The sequence below is a fragment of the Mesoplodon mirus genome (genome assembly GCF_964341445.2).
Source record: "Mesoplodon mirus genome assembly, chromosome: 6".
Classification (NCBI taxonomy): Eukaryota; Metazoa; Chordata; class Mammalia; order Artiodactyla; family Ziphiidae; genus Mesoplodon; species Mesoplodon mirus.
In genome coordinates, this window is record NC_138982.1 from 57500515 (window position 1) to 57510367 (window position 9853).

General features: G+C 39.1%; 1 protein-coding gene across 1 annotated transcript; it reads left to right on the forward strand.

Annotated features, from left to right (window-relative positions):
- Positions 1-472: 472 nt before the first annotated feature.
- GHSR (growth hormone secretagogue receptor) lies at positions 473-3750 on the forward strand (the record flags this gene model as incomplete). Its single annotated transcript, XM_082626230.1, has 2 exons — positions 473-1268; positions 3446-3750. 2 exons carry the CDS (start codon positions 473-475, stop codon positions 3748-3750), a joined length of 1101 nt encoding a protein of 366 aa, XP_082482356.1.
- Positions 3751-9853: the final 6103 nt, after the last annotated feature.

Here is a 9853-nt window from a genome sequence, read left to right on the forward strand (position 1 = left end):
GGAAGTGCGAGATGCATCTGGAGACAGAACGCAAAGGCGAGGCAGGGCTGGCGGGGCTGCCCCGGTGACTGGTACTTGTGTGGAGGCCGGCCAAAGGCTGGGTTGGGAGAGAAGGACTTTGGGGGAGAGGACGGGGAAAAGGGGAGGTGCCAGAAAGAGCGGTGGGTCACTCGGTCCATCTCTCCATCAGTGTGTGTGCGCGCGTGCGTGTGTGCGTGTGTGTGTGTGTGTGTGTGTGTGTGTCTTCCCGCCTCCCTCTCTTCCCCTCCTCCCCGCCCCAGGCTCTCAGTCTCACCTTTTCCCTCGGCTGCTGCCTCTCGCCTCTCTTTCCTCCCAAGCATCCTCCCTGAGAGCCCGCGCCCGTTCCTCCCTCGCACTCTCTTGCGCCTAAGAAGACCTTTTCCGGGACCAGCGCCCGATCCAGCCTCTCAGGGCAGCCGCATCCCAAAGCCAGTTAAGCAGGGCCGGCAGCATGTGGAACGCGACGCCGAGCGAGGAGCCGGGGCCCAACCTCACGCTGCCGGACCTGGGCTGGGACGCTGTCCCTGACAACGACTCGCTGGTCGACGAGCTGCTGCCGCTCTTCCCCGCGCCGCTGCTGGCGGGCGTCACAGCCACCTGCGTGGCGCTCTTCGTGGTGGGCATCGCGGGCAACCTGCTCACCATGCTGGTGGTGTCGCGCTTCCGCGAGCTGCGTACCACCACCAACCTCTACCTGTCCAGCATGGCCTTCTCCGACCTACTCATCTTCCTCTGCATGCCCCTCGACCTCGTCCGCCTCTGGCATTACCGGCCCTGGAACTTGGGTGACCTGCTCTGCAAACTCTTCCAGTTCGTCAGCGAGAGCTGCACCTACGCCACGGTGCTCACCATCACCGCGCTGAGCGTCGAACGCTACTTCGCCATCTGCTTCCCGCTGTGGGCCAAGGTGGTGGTCACCAAGGGCCGGGTGAAGCTGGTCATCCTGGTCATCTGGGCCGTGGCCTTCTGCAGCGCCGGGCCCATCTTCGTGCTGGTCGGGGTGGAGCATGAGAACGGCACCGACCCTCGGGACACCAACGAGTGCCGCGCCACAGAGTTCGCGGTGCGCTCGGGACTGCTCACCGTCATGGTGTGGGTGTCCAGCGTCTTCTTCTTCCTCCCTGTTTTCTGCCTCACTGTGCTCTACAGCCTCATCGGCAGGAAGCTGTGGAGGAGGAGACGCGGCGAGGCAGCGGTGGGCGCCTCGCTCAGGGACCAGAACCACAAACAAACCGTGAAGATGCTGGGTGGGTCTCGGTGCGCCCTTGAGCTCTCTCTCCCGGATCCCCTCCTCTTCCCCTGCCCTTCCCCTTCTTCCTGAGTCTGCCTTTCTCCCCAGTGTCTCTAGGTCTCTGTTTCCCTGTAAGTTTCTCAATTACTCTCTCCTTTTTCCGTCTTGAGCTCTGTCTTTGGTCTCTAGTTTCACTGTCTTGTCTCTCTCTCTATTTTTGTTTCTGGTTTTACATTTTTGCTCTATCTCTCTCTATATCTATGTTTTGCTCTCTCCCTTCCTTTCTCCCTCCCTCCTCCCACCCCTTGACTATCTCTTTGTTCTCTTTCTATCTCTTTGTGTCTCTTTCTCCTGGTCTCACCTTTCTCTCTTTCATGGAAAAATGTCCCACCTTCGCATTTCTCTAAAATGTGTTTTATATTGGCCCAGAAACTTTGCTTCGGAATGAGATCTTTCATTAAAGAGTATATTGTGGTGTTAAAATGTGTTAAAGGTGATGTTAAGCTTCCTGCCTCAATTTGTAGATATCTAAGTTGCCTTAAGAAAAGCAGGTGTTAAGGGTGAAAAAGAGCAGGCATTGATTCTAGAAAGTATTCATTGGTAAATGTAACCAAAGATGTGATCATCGTGGATAATTCTATCAGAGAAGATTCATTTTTCTTTCAACATTGTGATTTGCTTTCTGACTTGCATTTTTTTTCCAGATAATTGCATCAATTCTGTTTACCCTGATGCTGTTTATACAGCTTTGTAAGGAAATCAGTGACAAATCAGTGCTGGGGTCTCTGTTTTCATGATTACTTTTCTCTCCGAGTAGGATAGGCTAGATAAGCTAGGATAGGCAGGCTTCCAAACTGAGAAAAGGAGAATTTGTGGGAGCTGACAGAACTTACTACCCCTCCCCAAATGGTCCTTCAGAGAACATCTGGGTGCAGTGTCACACTGGAGTATGCTGAATCGTTATTGCATAAATTCAGCTTCCTTAAGTATATGTGTTTGGTACAAGTGAAGTAATACAAACTGTGTTCACATCCAAGCAAAATATTAATTCTCCTTGCTTTTTTCAAAACCAGAATCTTCACATTTTATTATTTGGACATTGTAGTCAACAGTTTGTACTTATTTGCAGATATAGTACTTCTTAGAAGTTATTCTACGATAATTTTGATTTGTAATTTTACAATTCTTGAAATCCTGTATATTAAAGTGATAGCGTTTATTCAAAGAATGTCAAGTTTAAAAAATTTTTTAGACCAGTGATTCTCACAATATGACTAATAGATTGTAAACCTGCTAGTGCCCCCCAGGGGACTCTAATATTCATGTTGCTGCTGGGGCAGTCAGTTGCTACTATGCAAATTAGTTTTGAGAATACGTTTAATAATTTCCTCTAAGTTTATTTTTAAGCTGTTAATTATCTTCACTGGTGACTCTCTTTTGCCTTGACAGTTGGAAGGGAATCACTAAAGTGGTACAAGTACTAAAATATTATTTTCTGTTATTTTTCCTCTGATTTCTGAATTTTAAAAACTTAATCTAAAAATGCAGAGGTCTTGAAGAAAGCAACCTTACATGGGCAAAATTAAGGCCTGGATGGATGATAATTAATGTTAGTTGGTTTTATGGCCTTTTCTACCTTACTTATGTCTGTTTTAAGTGGAAATCTCATTCATCTCAATGATTCTCAATCCTGACTGCATATTCAGTCGTCTGTAAAACTTTAAAAAGAAAAAAGGAAACAGGTGTCCTGGTCTCCTTCCTAGAGATTTTAATTTAGTGAGTCTGTATTATATCCAAGGAATCTGTGCCGCAGGAAACTCTGATACATAACTATGGTTGAGTAAAACCACATTGTCTCATATAGGTTTGATCTAACACGTATAAAATGGTGGACAATTGTGACTAGATTGTCTAGTTACTTGAGTCAACATGTCAACTCAAGCACAAAATCACTCAAATGGTTGTTAACTAGAAATTACTGGGAAGCTCAGTAAAAATGGTTGAATTGTTGATCCAGACAGACTCAATCTTGGTTAAAATATAGGAAAGAGCAGAAAATGATATTTCTCTGAAGTCAGTGGTCATACCACACATAATCGAAACCAAACCATGTCTTCAAAATCGATTGTGATTTGCTATATTTCTTGAACTTTGCTATATTTCTTGACGTTCTCTTTCTCATTGTCCTTTCAGCTGTAGTGGTTTTTGCTTTCATCCTCTGCTGGCTGCCCTTCCATGTAGGGCGATATTTATTTTCCAAATCCTTCGAGCCTGGTTCCTTGGAGATTGCTCAGATCAGCCAATACTGCAACCTCGTCTCCTTCGTCCTCTTCTACCTCAGCGCCGCCATCAACCCCATTCTGTACAACATCATGTCCAAGAAGTACCGGGTGGCAGTGTTCAAACTTCTGGGCTTTGAACCCTTCTCCCAGAGGAAGCTCTCCACTCTGAAGGATGAAAGTTCTAGGGCCTGGACAGAATCTAGTATTAATACATGACCAAGCACATTGCTCGGCAAAGTCATTGCTTATTATTCTAAACTGGAAGCCATAGCACAGCAGAACTTGGGAGGAAGTTGAAGGTTAATTTTGGAATTAGGGACACATAGGTCTGGAAACAATTGGGGGGGAAAGAAAAGACAGAATTTGTAATGTGTGAGCAGTTTGATTTGATTGCACACTCATCAGTGCTCTCATACACGATCTCTGCATATTCACTGCCTATGATTTTTGCATTCTGCTGTTGGTGCTAGCAAAGGCTCTGCAATTCAGAGAAGGGAGGTGGTGTAGAGAGGGCAATTAGGTCACTTCTTACTAGACAAATTCTAAATCTGATTTCTTTTGCATAATGATAAAATTTTTTTGATTAAAAGAATGACATTAAAATAAAAAATTTAAAACATGACTTTCAAAAACTAGCAATTTTCATAGAGCACCAGATCAGTGCTGTCCAGGAGAAATATAGTACAAGGTACTTAAGTAATTAATATAAAAATTATTAATGAGAATTTTACATTCTTTTTTTATACAAAGTCTTTGAAATCTGGCTTGTCTCAGATTTTCAGCTCATCTTAATTTGGACATGGAGCGTTCATCAATAATACTTGATTTATTGCGATTTCATAAATTTTGCAGAAGAAAAAGTAGATTCATTAACCTAAGCTGTCCAAACACACTTAAAAGTTTCCTAATAAATAAAACAACTGTGAGTTCTTAACTTCAAAATTAATTGAAATTAAAAATTCACTTATTCAAGTTGTACTAGTCACATTTCAAGTGTTCAATAGCCAACTGTAGCTAGTGGTTACCATATTGGACAATGCAGCTCTAGAGTATATGTAAAATTATTGTTAATCTTAAAAAATATTTAAAAATAAATACTCATTCCCTGAAATCTTTTTATAGTGATATTAGCATAGCAGAGTGTTAGAGTGATAAATTCTAAAAATTATACCTAAATGCCCTATAATTTCTGCTTGGAAGAAAATGGATATGAACTATAATATGTATGCATTTTTAATTAGGTTGGATTACGTGTGTTAATATTCAGGAAATGAGGCTATAAAAATGATAGAAAATCACAAATTACCTTATTTGGCTTATCAAAAATACTTAAGCCAATCATAAATCTTTGATTTGCAAATAAAGAAATAAGTTATAACTTATCCTGAAAAGTTTACAGAAACTTAGTGAACATAGTAATTTTTCAAATGGTGAAAAATTCAGAATCCCTTCAATGCTACTGTTCGCTGACATTCAAAACTTTAAAAAATCTTACAGCCATTTTTTTCAAAATGCCTATGCCATGTCCTATCTCCAAATTAGTCATGCTATTTACATCCCACTGCTTATCTGATAGATATGTTTACTTGGATTTCCAGTCTGCCTTGTAATCATAATTATCAATGATTAGACACCTTCAACTAAATATTGTACATTTTGGTTATAAATCTAAAACTTTCATTTATATTCACATTACTCCTTTATAGTCAACTCTTCACATATTAAATACAATCAGAAATGATTTTTTTGTACTCCCCTGTAAGTCATATAAACAATTCCTTCATGAAATTATTGGTCCACCTATGGAACCGATTGAACTAATTAGGGAAATTATTGCCATGATTGATTTTCCCCTGCGAAAAGTAAAGATTATTATGCAGAAATAATTGATTGACTCTTCATTTCTAAAAAATGAAAACATAATCATAATTAGAATAATTTCTCCAGAGAAATACTTCTAAAATCCTTCCTGACAATAAAACTGTACTATCAATTTAGTCTAAATGCAGAATTTCAGCAAACTGATTATTCAGTTAATTCTTGGGAGTGCATAAATATTTTTTGAAAAATACTGATTCATTTAAGCCCATTGAATACTAATTAGGTCATTCAGCCTTATTGTCCTAAATAGGGGGGCCCAGTAAACCTCAAAGAGGTAATTCAATTTCCTGAAACCTTAGAGTTTTTGTCTACAAATACATCCTACTTGAGAGGAAACAAGCAAAAAAAGGCTTGACTTCTATCACATAGTTGATTGCTTTGGAGAAAAACAAACCTAACTTTTAATTATTTAATGCCCCCACCCACCAATTTCTTGTGGGTTCATGTCCACGGTGTCAGCATAACTCACTCAAAGGGAATAGTTTCCATAGCACGGACCACCATTGTCCTTCACTGGATCTCAGAGAATAGGTTTAGAGAAAGGGATCTTTAACTGCATTCTTATACGATTGCCTTTTTATTGTTTGTAACTTCTTCGTTTCATCCTGCTCCATAAATTGTATAAAGCTCAGGGAAAAGAGGAACTTATATGAAGAAAAATATTCCTAAAAGTCTATCATTTCACATTTAGTATGTGCCTGTTATGTTCTAAGCTCTAGAGATTCATAAGCCAAGGATTTTATCCTTAATGAGTTCATGACCACTTGCATGTTATGTCATAGTATATGCACTGTAGTATATGTATATGTCATAGTACTAATATCTTTAAATTATAAAGTAAACATCTCCAGTTGACATTGTGCTGTTCATCTCCCTGTATTGTTGTGTATTTGACTCAAAATAAATTCAAAATGGGCTGTTCTTACACAAACCAAATTTGTAGATGTAGCTAATATGTCTGCCAGTGCATTCTTCATCAATGTAAGAAAAGTAAAGAAATTAGTTTCAGTTATAATCTGTGTTTCCATTTTTCTGGTTACCTGGAAGTGAGGTTTCTATCACCATACCTCACACTGTGTCACAAAATCAAGGGTTGGATTATTTTCATTATAGGAAGTGACTGTTGTATGAGAAAGAACTTTCGAATAATTGCTTTTAGGAAAACATCCATTGCCGTGAATTATTTAAAATTGTAAGTTTTGTGGCAATGAGAATAAGAAACACTTCTAATGTCTGGACAGACCTTGGAACCCATTTCTTTATAATCAACTTTTTATTGCAATGAAGGTTGCTGTGATGGGATTTGACTTGAATTTCCAGGTTTTTCGCTCTAATGCTTTTATTAAGAACCTGAAATCATTACAATTTACAATTGCTAGTTCAACGTTGACAATTTTAGCTATAATTTATTTTGCTGTTTTTCATTTATTGATGTACTTGAATTTAACATTTAAAAAAAAAACTGTGAGACTTTTTGCAAGACTGGTGCCTGAAAATACCCCCATCTTTTAAAAGAGTGTGTACATCTTTAAAATGTGACATACATGTAATCATATATCAAAATTTCTTGTCACAGTGTCTAAGTGAATAGAATAAAGCATTCTGATTTCAGAAACACTGTATTTAGTGTAAATAATGCCGTTAAAAGATAAAGACACTGTCATTCATGGTACATTATCTAATGATCCTCCTATGATTTCTCTACAATTTAAATTACAACACTATCCAGGATATATATGATTGGAACTTAACTAGATGATTAGTGACCAATGTTAATTTGATAACTTGATAACACAAATATTTTTTATCCAGAGAATAAACTCCATGTCAAAACCAACAGAAAGCAATGTGCTGGTGGCAAACGCTAACTGCTCTAAGTTCATGTCACTTATTTATTCACGTTAAGTGAATTCAGTCATGTTAATTCTTGACAATAATCTGTTTGAAGGAGGTGATGGGGAAGGTTTGGATGAGGCTTGTTTTGTATTTTTCCTTTTGAATGTAAACTCTTGCAGGGTGTTGGAGGTTAGCCATTTTGGTTGAGAGAATTATCATCCTTTACCAAAAAAAAGCTGCCATGCCTATGTCCCTCCCAATTGCCTGGATATTTGCTGGAATTCCAATTAATAACTTAGGCTGTGACACATATCCTCAAAGGACTACCGACTACCCTCAGAACTGGCAAACCATTAAGGCCCACAAAAAGCATGCCTCATGTAAACACTCAGAAAATTCTACCAAAATGTTTACAGATATTCTTTCCACAAGAGCTATTCTGCCTCCCAGCCCCAGAGAAAGTGTTTGGGAAGAATAGTTTGAAAGACTTTCTGTGATTTAAACATCTCAAATCTAAACATTTCTCTGGCTCAAGTAACAAAAACATTTATATTTTTCACTTTTAACTCTGTAGATTTAGGATACTAAGGAGCTCTTGCTCGTATAACTATATTCAAACAGCATAATCTCCTGGTTCACTGATACCTGCTCTGTTTTAGGTCTGTGCAGAACTTACAGCTTGGTCGATTTATGTTGTTTCAATATGTTCTAAATGTCATTAATGATACTTCGTTTTTGTGATTCTTTTTATTTAAGGTTTTTGTGAATGTTAAAGAGTTTACTCTAGCTCTCCTTGTACCTGTCTTATGAAATTAGGCATTGGTTTTCCTTCCTTCGGGTGTCCTTAACCAAACAATTGCTTAATAAATATCTTTTGAAAGACTACAGCTAATTTCTTCGACTTACAGGAATAAATCTTAGGTGTCTGGGTTATTTTACCTCTACTCTTCTAGATTCAGTCCTATTTTGTCCTTTTACTTTCTGAAATATGTATTTTGCAACTCTGAGGAGGTGTTTGTTGTAGTGAGTTTTATTTCCCCAGGGGCTCCAACATTTAATAATGAGGTAAGAAAATCCTGTAAGTATGAAGAAGACTTGGGGACCCTGTGATGCACTGTGATCCCCATGCTCCACCAGCTCTCTGTCACTTACAGCCTGTTACCACAGATCCAAGGGTATTGTAACCTCCATGGTGTTACACTAACGTGTGACCCAGAGATTCCTGTTCATCTTGCACTCAGCAGCCACTCACTGAATGTTGGCTGGACAAATGAAAGTTTAAAGACCAGATTATGTGTCACCTGGACATTAGCTTCCAGACATATGGATTCCAGGTGCCAATAAAATTTAAGACAAAAAATTAGAAGACCAGTAAAGGTGGCCAACTTTTATTTGACAATTAAAAGACTTTAAAATACCCTACTACCCATTATTACCATCATTTCCATTTTAAAAGAAGATTAAACTAAAAAGTAAAAAGGACATAATCTCAGAATAAGGAACCATCACAGTGTGAAAATTCAACATCCCACAAAATTATATATGTATGCTGTTAATATGAGTTAATTATGATTTGGAAGCAGTATCTAAAAATGTAGAAGTAGTACTTGGCAATAATTAGTAACATGCTAAAGTAATCCAAAGAAGCAAATCATGGGATTTGTCTTTATTGATCTGCTAAGGCTTTTCCCATTGTCTTCTAATCTCCTCTGTCTACCTCTCCTTCAATTCAGTGCCTGTCACATTCTTTCAGGCCCTCCCTATGGCATACCCTGGGCCTGACTCTAAGGTGGAAGAGGAGAGACCAGCAGGCCTGCCCAGGACTTGGTAGGTCTCACATTCTGGGGTCAACCTACAAATGCTGGATGCTTCTTGCTTCCCCACTCATAACTCATCATCGGTTTCTGATTTCATAGCCAGCTTTTTCAGGGGGCCATCAAATTAATTAGAAAGCAATACACATCTCCTGAAGAATAGTTTGACACTATGTATCAAATGCGTACAAACTTTGCGTACCATTTGATCCAGTAATTTCATATTAAGATGTAATTATGGAGGACCACAAAGATTTGTATGTAACAGTGTTCATTGCATCTTATTTATAATTGTGAAAACCTGAAAAACCTAACTGTCAGAGAATAGGGAATCTGTAAAGTAAATTCCAGAAATGATAACAGTTAGTTTGCATATAGGCAGCACTGCAGTAAGGTCTTTCAATTCCTTTTCTCATATAATCGTGCCAAGGAGGAGGGTCTGTTGTTCTCCCTATGGGGTAGAGGGGTAACTGACACCAGAGTTTTGTCACATGGTCAGGAAACGGCAGAGCTAGAATTAGATCCCAGACCACGTTAGGTGCTAGTGCTCTCATTTCCACTATTCTAGAGCATTACACACTATTGTGGGAGAATTTTAATAGTGTGGGAAAATGCTTACCCAACATTAGTAAGTGAAAAAGCATATTGTCCCATCTTTAAAAAAATGCATGTTCACAGAGCAAGAAAACTGGAAAGATACAGCATACTAAAGTCCTAACAGGATTTCTCTGGTTCATGGAACTATTTTATTCCTATTTTTCTGTGGTTTCCAATACTTCTACAAAGAA